The sequence below is a fragment of the Antechinus flavipes genome, chromosome 4 (genome assembly GCF_016432865.1).
Source record: "Antechinus flavipes isolate AdamAnt ecotype Samford, QLD, Australia chromosome 4, AdamAnt_v2, whole genome shotgun sequence".
NCBI classification, from domain to species: domain Eukaryota; kingdom Metazoa; phylum Chordata; class Mammalia; order Dasyuromorphia; family Dasyuridae; genus Antechinus; species Antechinus flavipes.
This window is the reverse complement of record NC_067401.1, coordinates 304980770-304998379: the sequence shown is the minus strand read 5'-3', so window position 1 is coordinate 304998379 and position 17610 is coordinate 304980770. Positions and strand designations below refer to the sequence as shown.

The window sequence follows — 17610 nt, the reverse complement described above, 5'->3', positions numbered from 1 at the left end:
AAAAAATTGGGGAAATTTGAGTGAACTAATGAATAAAGTGTACAATAACAGTAATATTGTAAAAATAAACAAGTATGCAAGGTATAAAAATCTAATCAATGCAGTAACCAATCAAGACTCCAGAGAATTGTTGATGATGAATGTCATCCACATCCTAACAAAAGCACAATGAGGTTAAGAACTTAATATGCCAATGAGACATTTTGAATCATCTAACTATGTATATTTGTTATGTGAACTTTTTATTTGTTTTATTTTTATTTTCTTTCCCTCAGCAGCAGGGGTAAGGATAATAGGAAGAAAAAGTAAATACCAAAAAATGCTTAATAATTGAAAAAAGTAAACTTAAAGAAATAAAATAGCCATTAAACATCTGTCATGATTCCAACCACTTTGCTATTCTAGCATGTCTCATAGTACACATGTGACTCTTCCTTTTTTAAAAGAAGGTGTGCAAACGAATTCAAACTCCAATTTTAAAATATCTCTTAGAAAGTGAAAACATTCATAGATGTTTATTTCAGTTGTATCCAATTTTGTGACCCTGCTTAGGGTTTTCTTGAAAAAGACACCAGAGTGCTTTACCATTTCTTTTTCCTTCTCATTTTTAACAAAGGAAACTGAGACAAACAGGGTTAAATGACATGCTGGGTCACACAACTAGTAAGTGTCTGAGGTCAGATTTGAACTTAGGAATTCCTAACTCCAGCCTTCATATTCTTTTCCCTGTTAACCTAGCTGCCTTCCATAGAAATATGAGTAGATATTATTTTTTGACTTAAAGAAAAATGATAGAATAAGAAATAGAGGAGAAACGTGAATGACTTTACAAATGATTAGCCAACTGACAGAGAACAAAGAAATCAAATATTATGAAAAGCTTTATGAACATTGGTTGATTAGGAAAATGATAGGGCTATTGGCAAAATCAAGAAATCCAAAAGGGAAGCTAGAAGATGACATAATTGTAATTTTTCATTTTGTCTCTGCTGTTGATGTCTTAGTTCTAAAAATGGAATGTAATTTAGCATGTTCTAAACAATGAGTGTGATGGCTATTCTCTGTTGTTTTACTCTTTATTATTGTTAGGCTATGATTAAAAAGTCATAAATTGTATCTTCTTATTTTTGTTTAATATTTGTATAGGTCACACATCTACAACTACCACTGTAATAGATGGCAAAAATGGATCTGTGCCCAGGACGTCTGGAAAAATGTTGAAAAGATCAATGACAGAAGATATTGTCACAACATTCAGCTCTCCAGCTGCATGGCTTCTGGTTATTGCACTAATCATTACCTGGTCAGCTGTGGCTGTTGTCATGTTTGATCTAGTAGATTACAAAAACTTTTCAGGTAAGAGACATAGAATTTTGCCTTAAAAGACTTAGTTATGATTTTTTAATCTACCACTTTTTTGAGGGGTCGCTGTTCATTTAATGCATTCATTAAATGGTACATATATTTATACCAGTGATTTTAATCCTGATGTGTATAGATCCATAAGGGAACTATGCATAGATTTAAGAGTTCCTGAATTGGATTAGGAAAAAAAAAATCACATCTTTATTTTTGCTAATACCTAAATTAAATTTACCATCCCCTTCATATGGTTCTAGAGAACAAACATTTTATGAGAAAGGGTTTATTGTTTTCATCAGACTGGCCTATGATAATCATTGCTTTCATAACCATTTTATATACATATGTATACATATGTATCTATACATGCATATATGTAATAACATACATATATCTACAAAATGATATTATATAATATACAATAATATATTATATATTAAATGATATGACTAATCATTTACATATAACATTTTAATGTTTGCAAATAACTTTACATAAATTACCTCACTTTTTCCTTTCAACAATTCTGGGAATATAGTGCTATTATTATTCCCTTTAAGAAACTGAAGCAAACAGGTTAAGTGATTTGCTTAGCAATACATAATTAGTGATAGGCTGAATTTTAACTCAGATCTTAATGAATCCAGATTCAACACTATTCACTGCATCATAAGAAGGACAAAAGATGAAGAATTCCCGTTTTATTTAGTATATTATATTACTATAATACTGGCTTTTGAATAGCTGTTAATATAATTAACTGTAGTGAAGAGTCTGAGGACTGGAAGGCAGAAGGTGTCTTTGGGCAAGCTAGGGATAAGAGATAAAGATTATTAGTTCACCTGTATTAGTTTACAAATTGTTAATTTTGACATGTTGAGAATAAGATACAGGTAAAACAGATAGACTACATGTGGCCAATAGGGAAATGGGATGGAATTTAGGGAAGAGATTGGGGAGTAAATAGATTATATCCATATTTTGAAGAATATACAGATAACTAAAAGTCTTCCTGAATTGAATAATGATTGATTAATTAATTGATCCTATTAAAAATCTAAAGCAATTTGATATGAAAGGCCAGTGAAATAACATAGTGAGGCAGGGTAGGTGAGAATTTGTGCCATGATTATATTTTTAAAAAAAAAAAAAAAAACCAAAAAACAAAAAACTTAAGCTCTCTTTCCCCTTCAAATTTTCAGTTTTCTTGCTCATTATTTTTTCTATTGGTTTTAGTCTTTGTATTTTTCCAATAAGAATAATGATGGGAGAATGGCAGCTGCAAGTACCCTTGCTTCAGCTTCAGACATTTGGCTCCCTCATGCTCATGGTGACATTTAACAGATGTGCTACTGAAATTATCAAGTGAAATAACATGAATAAACAATTTTGAAATCATGGAGTTTGAGGCCTGTGTTGAACTAATAAAACAGATCAAATACTAAGAGCATTTCAGAAATTAGAAAAGAACTTAATTTGTAAATGATGACTTAACATAATAGTGACGTATGGTAAGTGATTATAAGAAATCTAAGGATGTTCTTTACCATACTTTTTTTTTTTTTATCAGAATGATTATCTGTGTTTATCTAAGTGGAGGAATGATTTCTCTGATGACTATGCTGATTAATATAACTCTTGATTCCTTGGATCAAATTTGAGTTGCTGATGTATAAGCATGGGCAAGCCCTTTAACCATACTAACTCTTAGTTTTCTAATTTGTTAAAAAGAATTAATAATGCTTGTACAGTTTCCTTAAAGATTTGTAAATTCTTCTGTTCTACTGATGCTATTTAACAAATTAAATAAATAGTTATTAACTATCTATTGTACATAGAATTTTATGTTGGCAACTCTGAGAAATAGAAATGTTAGCTAAAATAGGGTCTCGTTATTATGGAGCTTAAAGTGTGTTATTTAAATAAGATGCATAAATGGAAGATAATTGAAAAATTAAATTCAATTAAGGGCTTACTTTAAGAAAAATACTGTTAGGATCTGAGAAAAGAAAAAATAAAATAAAATCATCTTCCCTTCCAGCAGGTTAACTCTAATAGCATGTACATAGAAAAGAATAAAGTGGTTTCACACAAGGTAGAACCCTGACAAAATGGTGAGATCATGAAAGGCCCAATTTATGAGATTCATACAGTTGATAAATATAGCCAGGACAAGGCAATATCATATCCAGGCTTCCACCATTCTCTTTTTCTTATCTTATTACTCATTCCCCATTTTAAGACACAGAGATAAGAAGAAAGTGATGTATAAAAAGTTCAAGAGACATAATTTCTAGGTAAAGATTTTATTAATTAGTTAATAATTAGTATTATTGAATAATTAATTTAAAAGATTCATTTTTAGTTGTCTCTCTTAACCAAAGACACACCAGGCAGCTTCTTGATTCTTTATGTCCTTAGAATGCTGGATAATCCAAGAAACAGTTATCAACTATGATTGGTTAGCAATTAATGAGAAGAATGAATATTAGGAGTGATAGACCTATTATAATGACAGGCTGGGGGATGTGACTTTGATTATGTTGCTTTTATTCTCAGCCAACCCCAGGGAATCTAGACAAAGAATCTATCCCCTACACAAAATTGACTAGAATACAATGGGCTTCCCCCCTTGGGTGAGTTCTGAACAAGATCGAGGAGAAAATCCAATCTGGTTACAACCCTATTCTTTGGGGGCTAATTTGACCTACAAAAGAATGAGGAAATAGGAAAGGAAAAAATCCTGGATTTCCCTAATATAAAAGTTTGTTATAATAATAGAGCAATGATCATTTCTCTTAGAAGAAAGAAGATGGGAAGGGAGATGGAATACCATGTACTGGAGATAAGTAGGGCAGTTTGTCTGAAATTTTCAGTCTATGTATGTGTATGTGTGCCTGTGGGGGTGGAGGGGATAGAGGGCATTAAGAGGAGCAGATAGTAATTAAAAATAAGTTTGTAGATATAGGTTTGAATAAGACTGGACAGTTTAAGATACCAAACTAGGGATTTTAAAATTTATCTTAAAGTTACCATAAAGTCACTGAAATGAACAGGGAAATGCCATGGCTTCATTTTTTCAAGATTATTTTGATAGCTCTCTAGAGGCTAGAATAATAAGAAAAGAGACTAGAATCAGTGAAACTAATCAGGAACTAGGATACTGTCTGTGTGAAGGCAAGAGTCAATTATTTGGAGCTGAAAGGGACCTCAGATATCATCTAGTCTAATTTGCTTTTCTTTCAGATATCAGAACTGATGCACAGAGAGGGAAAGTGACTTACTCAAGGTCATACAGCTAAAAAGTAGCAAAGCTGAGATAGGAACATGTTTTCTGATTCCAAATCAGTACCACACAAAATTCATTAGGACTTAGCATGCATATAAGGAAGAAGGCAAGGGAAGAAGTCAAATTGAATCTTAAGTTACAAATCTAAGGTACTGGAAGAAAGCAAATGTAGCTTCCTACATATTTATTGTGCATAGATTGAGAATGAAATGACTATGACATGTCCATGTAGAAATGGTTGCAGGACGCTTGGTGAGATGGTGCTGGAGTTTAGGGTAGCAATGAGGGCTGTATATGTAGATTTGGTCATTATCTACATAGAAATGGTAATCAAATCCATTAGAGTTTGATGAATTTTGTATTGCCTTAATTCCTTCCTGATGGTGATGAGATTAGTGATAATAACAGAGTTGCTAAAATCCACTCTATCCTAAATTATTAATGGCAAAATAAAAGTTTATTGTTGGATAGCCAATTTGCTAAGGGACTGACTTCTATAGTGACAAAGTCCTATTAAGGAAATGGAGTCTGGCACTGAGAAGAGAATGCCTACTTAGCGGGCAGGGTCCTAACAAATTGCTTGAGCCTCTCCAAGGAGTGAGTTTAAGGAAACCTGTTATATGAGTATCAGGGACAGCCTGAATTAATCAGACCAGGATTTCTCAATTGAATGAGAATTTAGAATTTCGAAAGATGAATGGGAGTTGATTTGCCCTTGAATAGTGTTGCTTCTCTCATCTTGGGAGGATGGGTCTTCTCTAAACTCTTTAGAGCCTAGGAGATCCTGATCTCTCACATCAAAAAAAGGATACAATTTAATTTTAAAGGGAACACAGTTTCAATAAAAGGAATACAGTTTCAGAATAATAATCTTAAAGGGAACACTGCTTCAGTAAACAGTTTTCCTCCCATTTCAAGTTGATATTGAGGGAATGTGTAGAAAAAGAAGAAAAGAGTGTCCAGTATAGAGGCTTTAAGGTCAAATATACTCAGGGACATTAAATATATGATAATACAAGAATATATCTATATAGGTGTGTGTATGTGTGTATAATTTATAATATAATTATTATGCGGTGATATTATTAATGGTAATATATTATAATTATCATAAATAATTATATACTATATATGAATATGTAAATGTTATTTACATATAAATACATAATTATTATAGTAATCAGCAATAATAGCATTGCCTCATATTTATATTCTATATTATATGTAGATATATTTGTGTACTATTGTTTTTATAATTTTCCTAAGAATATTTTTTATTGTTTAAAAAATTCATAATAATAAGCTGATTGTTGAGTTGGTTTTCATTATGAATATTTTTTTGTTACCAACAGTAACTTGTGTAAATAGACAATATTAAAATAACAATATACTAATGTCCAAAACAAGTTTTGAAATGCCTATGCAGCTTGTTCATTGAAATAATAAATTGAACTTTTATATAGAAAATAGATGGTAATTTTTTTTTCTGGGAATATTGCATTCCCTTGAGTCTGTTCCTAAAGATAAAGCATTATTTCACTTATATTAAAGTTTGGACAAAATGTGTACCATAAAATAGATATCCTTCTTTATTCTATTAAAAAGTTTCATGCTCAAAAATTAAATGTAAACAAATTATAACATGTAGATATACTTTTATTAAATACAATATATAATTCAATCAAACATTAAATGTAAAAATACTATGTATACATATATACATATACACTCATGGATATAAATTATGAATGTATATGTATCCCAAATACATACTCTTAGGTCTTTTTTTCACACCATATGCTAAAATGACTTTTTTTTCACATTTCCCTTCACCTGCCTCTTTAGTTCCCCACCTCCTTCTTTCTGCCTGCTTAAATATAATCCATCAAATGTAATTTTTTTTTCTCTTAGCTTTCACTAATGGATATCTTACTCCCAAATCAGTCTCGGGAAAGATCAGATTTCCCATTTATTCAAACTCTTGAGTTGCTTTGTTCCTATCTCTTTTATGTCATTACTACGTTCTATTTTGCATTCTAAGTAATTGTGCATATTCTTTCCACCCCTACTCCCAGTTTATTATCTTTTAAGAACTTTTAAGAAGAGAATTCAATATCATGTTTAATTTATGTTTGGATTTCTCTAGGTGTTTAGTTCAATTCTTTGCACATAGTAGGTGCTGAATAAGATTTTATTGAATTAAAGAAATTCTGTGTATATCATTCCATATGATAGGGCATATTTTATATCATATTTGGGTAGCTTTTAAGCAAAGCATTATTCTTAGTCCCAGAGGGATAGAATCCTCTAAAGAGCTGAAGATCTAGTAGTATCAATAAAATATATATAGGAATAAATATAATTAAAGGCATAAATTCCCTAAGAGAAATAGAAAGTGATATAAATTGAGAGGGTGGTGAAGGCTCTAGGGATCCTACAAGATGAAAATCAAATATTACATTTGATGGTTTGTATTTAAACAGTTCTTTTTGAACTAGGGATTTGTAGGCAAAAGGGATAGACTGTTTAAGACAGAAAATATAGCTCCTTCAAATATATGAAAGACTGTCATGTAGAAAATGTATTATACTTGTTTTTCATGGCACCAGAAAGTATAACTAAGAGAAGTGGGAGTAAGGTGCCACAAACATCCTACAAATAAAGTTGGACCAAAATAGAATGGGCTGCTTTAGTAGACAGAGAGTTCCCCTCATCACTGGACTCTTTAACCAGAGACTGGTTAGAGAAACTATTGGAGTAGAAAGTTCTTTTGCAGGTATGTTTTGGATCATATGACAAAAATTTCCAGAGAGAGAGTTCAGTTTGACTAGAATGTATAACACATATTAGGTAGTTGGAATATAAGACTGAAAAGGTATATTGATGACCTTCCAATATTTTTATAAAAAGTTTTTTTAAAAAAAACTTTATTCAAGAAAGTCATTTACAGTTTTATGACTCTTCCTATATGACTATAAGTGCAATCTGTTGTGTCACATTAATTAATAACTGAATAAATCTAGTGTTTGTTAAACTAAATATCAATATATATATTTATATATCAAAATTCCAAAATATTCCCAGTTTGTGTATTGTTCACCTTTTTGATCATATTTTAAGTCATATATTTAAGGCATTTAAAAAATCACCTAAAGATATAAATAAAATTTTAAGTCTCAAAAGTGATTTTCCTTTCATGTAATATAATTTTGTTGTTTTAGACAATTTTTCCTTTAAAAATTAGATACAAAAAAATCTTTATAGCCTCAAAGCCTTATTTGCTTTTGTATTACTTTATAGAACAATTTTTGGCTCAGTTGTGAACCTTTACAAAACAAGTTGGCAACTGGACCTTATTACTGTATTTTAATTCATCTGGCATTATTACATGCCTTAAAGATTTGAATCAGAAAGGGGAAATTACATGTAGATTCTGTTCACAAAATAATCAAATAAAAATTAAATTTTCTGAAATAAAATTCAAATAGTTGCAAAAAATCTAGTATAAAATATTTAGAAAAAAATTTTGTAAGCCTCAAATTAAAAATAGTCCATATTTAGCAAATTAAAAGTTATAAGATAATTAAAAGGAATAAAATAACAATGATTCAGTAAAATTTGATGTAATTAAAAATTAAATTCTCATTTCCTATGGATAATAAAATCATATATCTTGGAGTTGATGTAGTAAATTTCCTTTTATGTGTAAAATGTGCTATTTCTATTCATCTTTAGGTGAGCTGGATACATTTAATCCAATGCAGTTCCTAATTTTGTATTTCAATTTAATGTGTTCTCACTTGCCTTTTCTAATACTGATCATAAGAAGTAGTTCCTTCATTTCAATTGCTATGATTTGTGGGATTGTAAGTAATAGCCTTCTGTTAACAATATTTATTTTTATTTGCCATTTGGTAACTTTAGTCTATAGTCATATTACAAATGAAGAGCTTTATTTATTACCTACTAAACTTGGAATTCCTTCTAATTTAACTACATAAGTATTTTAATGTCTATTACAATAGAGCCAGAAACATTTGGTTTGTTAATTTGTTTAACAAATATTACCAATAAATCAAAAAATATATATGTATACTGAGAAAACTCTAGAGTTGGCCCAGTTCTCCTGAGAGCTTGTGTATTCCCTGGTACTTAGGAAAATCTATTCATGCTTTTAGAATACTAAAGAATATTTTAGTGACCTGATTCAAAATTTCTATAAATAATCATTGAATTGGATGGAGGCATAGCTAATCCAATCATTCTGGCTGCCTTTATGATCAATACCAATCACGAATACTGAAGCAATTATTTGACTATGTGCACTGATTATTAAGAAAGCCAGTGTGATCTGATTGTCCAAATAGTCATCTATACATTTTGCCCACATAGACACATGCCTCCTTTACATGCCTTAATTACTACAAGAAAGAATAGAATTGAGTCCAAAAAATAGTTATAGTAGAACATAACACTTTCATTTGAAAATTTTATAACCAATGAAAGAAGTGCTTTTAAAAATAGTTACATAATTAACTGTCATTTATCTATTGCTCTTGAAAATTATTCTACTGATTTTTTTCCCCTGGCACTTGTCCCAGGTAAGCAGGTGTGTTATTTGTCAGAGTGTCAATTTAGGAGAAAAAAACTTTAGGGAAGCCCTTAATTCACAGATAAACTTTTATCTTTAATACAAAAAAGTAAATAAATAAATATGTATCTACATATATTCAAGATATATATGTATTTTTCTAACATGTACACAGTGAAGATTTTAAATATCTAATCAAATTAAGATTAATTTGATTAGATATTTAAATGTCTGACAAATTAAATGTAAATGCATTAATTCAGTATAATCTCCCCAAAGTCTAAGCATAGTTTTCTTTTTTTTTTCTATACTATATACCTTGAATAGTAGCTCTTACTTAGGAGGTAGATAACAAAATATTTACCTAATTGAATAGCTGCTTGTTTAAAAAAATATTGGAAACACTAATGTGGGTATATGTAGAAAATACTTGGCATGTTTGGTCCTTTCTCTCCTAAGAACTCCTCTCCTTTTTAAATAATTTCAGAGGGTAACTCAATGTTCAGTAATCCTGATTTTTAAAAAAATGTTAATGTCTATGCCAGTCATTTGATACTTAACACAATTATCACTCTATATATGTATACTATCTCTTTAAGTAGATCATAAGCCTCTTCAGAGCATATCTTTTTCACATGTGTATATTACAGTCCCTGTCATCTCTTAAAAATATGTTCATAGTGGAGATGTGAGTGTAGGTAGTTAGAATTCAAGCTATTTACTGATATTATGATGTAGCAGGATGAATCTCATAACTTTTAGATCAGTATTGAAGCTTTTTTACTAAGTTCCCCTTATAAGTACTTAATTATAAATGCTAATGTTGACTGTAATTTATAGATGCTTCACATTTTAAAATTTGATGTCTTTTGTTTTAGGTGATATAGGTCCTAGATGTGTTTATATAAAAGGATATAAGATGATCCAAACCATTTCTCACGCATCTTGTCATATATAAATGAAATTATAAATCATAAACAAATTAACCTTTTTATGAAGTAATTATTTGTGCATGTTATAATAATTATTATTATTACCTTATGCAATTGCTACATAAAAATCCTTATTATCAAAGGTAAGATAAGAAATTCTTTAACAAAACATTTGAAATGAGCATCAAACATGATTATTCTAAAATTTGACAGTTTAAGTAAGTCTGATGACTTAATTGTGTTCTATGACTTGAATTCATACAATTATGCATGTAGAGTCGGAGGGTATCTTTGAAACCACTGAGCCCAATTCTCTCATTTTACAGATGAGAAAACTGTATAATGCTAGAGGTTAAGTGCTTCCAAACCCAATCTTTTGTCCATAATATCATATAGGTACTTCTTTTAAAATCTTGAATGGAGTGGTTTATATTTTGATTTAGTTTTCACAATATCAACTATTTTTAGCACTGCAGTGAGAAGAACAGATTTTGTCATCTGTGATATTTAAATGTTGTGTGAAACTGTGGGAATATGCCCACATATTTACCAACTACATAATGAAAATCCTTTGTCAAAAACCTTACTAGTAAAGAAGATAGTCTAATTATTCTGTAGAATCCTTTCAGTTGAATAAAGGATGAATAAAGTAAATTGTTAACATATAGTGTGTGCCAGGAATTCCTGCTATTTGAGATACAAATACAAAAGTGAAAATCTCCCTGACCTCATGGAGCTAATTTTAGAAAATATATTTTTTGGGAATGGTAGCTATGGAAAAATGTTTGATATAGCAAACCCTATATGCTGCCATTTTGTAACAGAGTAATTTATATATATAAGTTGCAATGCTCAGTGGGCCACTTATTTTTTAGTTTAATATGGACAGAGTGACCATCATAAAGCTTTGTTCACCTAGAAACACAAGATAGAATTTTCCTGAAAAGATAATTTACAAATAGCAAGGCCTTGGGAAACCCTAGTACAGAACAGGACAATGGTCTGTTGTCCCATAACCTTCTCAGCCCACCACCAATAGCCCCAGAACAATAGCAGGAGAGCAGTCATGTCTCCCAAAACACTTGTACAACATTAGGTAAAGAGCCAGTAACTGATGCCCCTGAGGGCACAAGAACCTTAGAACAGTGTCCCTCCCTGCAGGAAAAGAAATCAACTTTAAAAGAAACACAATAGACTGGAAAAAATGAGTTTAAAAAAAAAAATCAAACAACCGACCATAGAAAGTTATTATGGTGACAGGAAAGATCAAAACACAAACAAACAAAAAATGTTAAAATGACTCCATTTAAAGCCTAAATACGAGTTTAAAAATGAAATAAGAGAGATAGAAGAAAAGACAGGGAAAAGGTATGAGCAATGCAAGAGAATCATGAAAAAGACTCTACATTTAAATATAGGAAGCATGGAAATTGGTAAAAAAAAAAATGTATAAAATTGGTGAAAACAACTTCTTAAAAAGTAGAATTGGCCAAATGGAAAAGAAGGTTAAAAAAAAACCTGTAGAAAATAACTCCTTCTTAAAAATTAGAATTATATAAGTAGTAGCTAATAACTGCATGAGACATTGAGAATCAAACAAAATTAAAAGAAAAAAAATAAGAAAAAAATGTGAAATATCTCATTGGAAAAACAGCTGACCCAGAAAATAGATCTGGAAGAGATTATTTAAGAATTATTCAACTACCTAAAAGCCATGATTCAAAAATGACATAGACATACTACTTCAAGAAATTGTCATAGAAAACTGCCCTGATATTCTGGGACCAGAGAGTAAAGTAGACATTGAAAGAATCTCCCTATTACCTGATGAGAGAGATCCCCAAATGAAAATTCCCAAGAACCCTATAGCCAAATTTCAGAACTCTCATGTTAAAGAGAAAATATTGTAAACAGCTGGAAAGAAACAATTCAGATATCATGGAGCCAAAGTCAGTATTACGCATTATTTGGTAGTTTCTACCCAGAGTATCAGAGGGCATAGAATAATTATGGAAAATAAATGAGCTAGGTTACAAGCACAAATCATCCATCTAGTGAAACAGCATAATCTTTCAGAGTAATGATGGGGATAATCATCCAATAAAATGGAGAACTTTCAAGCATTCCTGATGAAATGGTCAGAGTTAAATATAAATTTGATTTTCAAAGATAAGACCCAAGAGAAGCATAACAAGATAAAAAGAAAATAGAATACATAAGGGATTAAGAATAAACTGTTTCCATCCCTGCATGGGAAGATGATGCTGTAATTCTTAAGAATTGTATGACTATTAGGGCAGTTAAAAGGATTATACATAGACAAAGAGTATGGGTATAAGTGATTTTGATGGAATGATATAAAAAGAATAAGGGACAAGAAAGAGGATTACACTAGGACTAGAAGAAAGGGAGAGGAAGAATGTGATTAATTATTTCACATAAAGACATGTGAAAGACTATTACTCTGGAGGAGAAAATAAGGTATCATTTGAATTGGCTCAAATATCAATTGGGTATACTCTTTAGAGAAATGGGAAGGTGTTTTAAGAAAAGGAAGACATAGACAGAAAACAGATTGGGAGAGGCAGTGGTCAGAAGAAAAGTTATTTGCATATTCAGGTAGCTCCCCTAAACCTTGTCTTCTAAGGGAAGTAGATAGTGTAGTACTTAAGCATTATCAAATTGCTCAAACTATTTTCCAAGATTTTGCAAATTATAGAAATCCATTTTTATGGCAATCAGAGACAAAATATGAGCTACGTGAATTTGCTAAAAGCTGAATGTGATGGTTCCTACCATACCAGGGATAATTCATCCCTTTCAATGTTGGCCCATTTTGCTATTTTTGCAGCAGTAATGTTTGAAACATAAACAAATTTACTGTAATCCCAAATGGATTTCATCCTTAGGAAAAACTTGCAAATCTATTGCATTTTTAGCAAAATCTAATTTTCATAGCTTCTGTATTTAAGACAAAATAATAATTTATATGTATATCAGCACCTTAAGGTTACTAAAAACTTTTCTTACAATAACAATGTACAATATTGTGGGCAAATATTATCTCATCCACATTTTATAGCTGAGTAATCTCATATTCAGTAATATTAGGTGACCTGTTCAGAATCATACAATTAGTAAATATTGCAGTGAGGACTGTAAGCCAGTGTTATTTCTAGGATGCCACTTTTTAATTTTTGTTATCTAATTACTCATTTATTATCTAATTATCATTCCCCCAAATTTTATAAATGTTTATCTCACAAAAGTGTTCAAAATTACTGCATTTTTTTTTTATCCAGAGACACAGTGATTGAATTTTAAAAGCCCTAAAAGTTATGATTAGGATCAGTTTTGTCAAGACTTTACTTAGGAATATAAATGCTTTGCTTTTGACATGGTATTGGCTCGCGCTGCTTGGAAATATTCCAAACTCAAGCATCTGCAAGGCAAGTTTGCAAAGGAAAAATTGGTTGATTAGGGTCAGATTGAGAAAAACAGGTGAAGTGTGCTGCTATTTGCATTTAGCAAAGCTGGTAATTCTTCTCAAAGTATCAAAAAAACACCCTTTGAACAGGGGCATGGACAGAACAACTAGGAAATGCTATAAGGGGACTACTATTAAATAGGAAAAAATGCCACAATTAAAATGAATAAGTTTAGGTTTTGAATTTCAGAATTCTCTTTAAATCTTTTATTTCTAAGTCATTCAAATAAATGCAAGAAATGATGACTTCAAGAAAATGACATTGTGGAAACCTAGGTGAAGGGCCCATACCACTGAGCCAACTTTGAAAAAAAAAAAAAAAAAAAAAAAACCAGAACCATTCAAATGCAAACTAGAAAAGTGCCAGTTACTTCTTTCTACAGTAAAAGACAAACATGTCACGAAATGCTTATAAATTAGGTAGGTAGATTTTAATAAATTTAAAAGCTGTAAAATATCCAACATCTGTTAGCACTGAATATATTCAGAAGGGTTCAGATCTGTTTTACACCTTGATGAATTGCATGAGTTTTCAAAGTCATCCTTTGCTTTTTGTATTCTTCATCCTGAAAAAGAAAGGGAAATGGTGGAAAACTTGTTCCAACATCATATAATGATGATACTGATGATATTTGGCATTTGCATATGGTGACTAATTCTAGATCAGCCTAAGAAAAAGCCACTACCCTCTTTTTTTTTTTTTTACAAAGTTCTATTGGCATAATGGATTGTATGTATATGTATCTATTTGTGTATGCAAGAAAATAGAGATGGAATGGTTTATATGTTCAGAACTTCTTTCATTTCTCCTGAAATTTTTGAATTGAAATCATTGGAGTTATGAAATGGGGACAAAGATTGAGGGAATAAAAGCATTAGAAGATCTAATTACTTTTCTTAATATTTGCTGATCTGTTGTATTAGATTTTATTTTGGTCCATAATAGGAACCCATAGGAAATAATAACCACAATATTATATTTGCATACTGCATACAAGTCACTTAGTTGGCTAATAAAGAGATTTATAAAATACTAGTAATTTTGGAATAAGAAAGAACATCAGAAGTTACCTAATATAACACTATTACTATATATAACATATATATAACATATATAACATATAACATATATAGTATAACAATATTATTTTATAGATAAAGTGAAATTAAAAGGGAAAGGAATTTCCCAACTTAAATATAATAGTATGATAGATAGTTGTGTAGAGCTTTGACTAAAATGGGTTTTTCTAGTTTCCCTCCCTTTCTTTGTGATTGGTCAGTTGTTTCAGTTCTATTCAACTCTTTGTAAACTCTTTGAAGTTTTCTTGGCAAAAATAATGGAGTAACTTGCCATTTATTTCTCCAGCTCGTTTTACAAATGAGAAAATTGAGCCAAACAGGGCTAAGTGAAGATATTTGAACATAGGAGGGAATTTAAGTAATTTATTTGGAGATGAGGGGAAGCAAACAAAAAAAAAGTATTACATAATGCCAATGTTTTGAAAATTGGAGTTATGTGGTAGTGCCACTGTCAGAAATGGTAAGGGACAGGGGACACATATTTAGCTCTGCTTTAGAGAGGCTTTGATGATATTGTGGACCCTGAAGAGAGGCAAAAACTTGAGACATAGAAGTGGTAATTGAGCACATAAAAATAAACGAGATTACCAAAGGAGTATAGAAGAGAATAAGAATCCAATAAGGGAAATAGAGTAAGATAGAAAGCTAAAAGTACAACATGACATATACAATAACTAATTTATGTGAGACACGCAAAGTATTTTGCACAGTTGATGCATGGTCTTTTTAAGGTCTTTAATTTTTTTTTTTTGTATGTGTTGGGAGAAGTATGGGAGTATGATATCAAAAGCAAAGACTGGTGGGTTTTGTTTTCTTTATTTCAATTTTTGTATCCCTAGTGCTCAGTAGAGTACCTGGCACATAACTCACTGTTAATAAATGTTAATTGACTGAACATCAAAAACTTAAAGACATAATATCATTCAATTCAATTCAATTTAACAAGTGTTTATGAAGTGTCTACTATGTACAAGGAACTGTGCCAAATGCTGGAACATTAACATGCTGCAAATGCATGTGGTTTCAGATCTATCTTGATTAAAATTAAATTAAATAAGCTTGACTATCTCCTATGCATTTAGGAGGTGGTTAACGCCTAAGAGAGACATCAAAATATCAAGCTTGAACTATTTCATAGATGTCTGCAGTCTGTAAGCTATGTTCCTGGATCTGAGGAACACATTAACTACCTGAAAGCAATAGTGACTTTCTTCACACACACACACACATACACACACACACACACACACACACACACACACACCCAGTCTGTCTGTCTCTCTTTCTGACTCTGTCTCTGTCTCTGTCTCTGTTTCTCTCTGTCTCTCTCTAGCTCTGTCTCTATCTTTTCTCTGTCTCTCTTCCCCTTATTTCTCTCCCCCTCTTTTTTCCTTCTCTTTTTTCTCTCCTCCAAGTTTTTTCTTGCTCCTACTTGGGAGTTTTCTTCCTTTCACCATTGACTAAAATACATCTGAGGCTCAATTTGGAATTGCTAAAGTTCTAAGGAATACCACTTACCCTAAAGGCAGATTTATTGCATTTCAATGTTGTATAATTGTGGCAAATTTTTTTCTTCAACTATAGCAAGCTTAATGGAAAATAAATTTGCCATCAAAGTTAATTTAGGAATGTAATAATTACAGAAAATTTAAGGAGGATAAAAGAAGATTTTTTGATCCAGAGCATTTCTTTTTTTAACAATCAGATTTTGAATATACTATTTTAAAATAGCCATATTTCATATGTTCATGGTATATCTTGCCTTACTGTATAGCAACAATGAAAATTTCCTTGTTTCATCTAGAAATTATGACTAAAATTTAAAGATCCAATGAATTTAATTTAAAAAGCAGTTTTGCCAACTTAGGTACAAATGTTAAAAAAAAATAGGTAGCTACCAATGATTCTAAAAATCATCTCTGATATAAACAAAGCAATATTAGAGAAAGATTACCTCAAGACCATTTTTAAAAACAGAGAGAAACTGAATATTTAGGAAAATTCAAATATGAGGGCTCTTAATCTCAAATAGTGATCATTATAAATGAAAAGGAGGGATAACTCTTAGAGAAACTTCTCAGAGAATTCTAAAACCCTACAATTTGGTCACATATTGGATATTATTAGTAAAGATATCAAAATAGTCAAATATATTTTGAGGCTCCAAGGGGCATTTGTGCTCACATTGCTGAGGATAATTTTATGACAGCTAATTAGTATATCAGTTCAGATGATGAATTTTGGAGTTGAGAGTTGAGTTAGAATTCTGATTTAATACTTGTTAGTTAACTTCCAGGAGCCAATGATGGAGTAGACAGTGAATTGCCATAACGCTCCCATATTCACCTCCAAATAGATATAAAAAAGCACATCAAAACAAATCTTGAAGCAGTAGAATCGGTGAAATAGATGTGGTAGGAGTCCATGGCAGGAGGCATCCCAGCAAACAAGCATTAAGCCCCATTTTAGCAAATCAGTGGCAGATTCTGAGCCCCAGTGCAGTGGAGCAGGCAGATACCACCAGGACCCCTTCACATGACTCAATATAGGCAGGGGGATGTATAGACTCAAGCTCTGAGAACTGCCATGTGTTTCAATCTATCCTGGGCAAAAAGGTAAGCTCCCAAATCTATGAATATCTAAGCAAACAGACACCCTTCAGAGTAGGCTTCTGTCATATGCTTCAGCATAGCCATGGGCAAACAGGCAGCTAAAATTGGCCAGATAACCACATGCTTCAGTGTATACCAAGGAAATGAAGAAACACTCCAGCAGTTTCAGCACATATCATTCAGGAGCACTAGGACCCTGAGTCAGCATAAGGTAAGCCATACGATCTCTATGGCTTCTAACAGCGTCCATCAAACCT

The 17610-nt window shown here is 31.3% G+C and overlaps 1 protein-coding gene across 24 annotated transcripts in view; it reads left to right on the top strand.

Annotated features, from left to right (window-relative positions):
• TRDN (triadin) overlaps window positions 1-17610 on the top strand; it is a 517197-nt gene that overhangs the window by 63974 nt on the left and 435613 nt on the right. For all 24 annotated transcript variants that reach the window (XM_051997667.1, XM_051997655.1, XM_051997656.1 and 21 more), the window contains exon 2: window positions 1147-1356. In XM_051997667.1, coding sequence (XP_051853627.1) covers window positions 1147-1356 — 210 coding nt within the window. The remainder of the gene's footprint in view (window positions 1-1146; window positions 1357-17610) is intronic.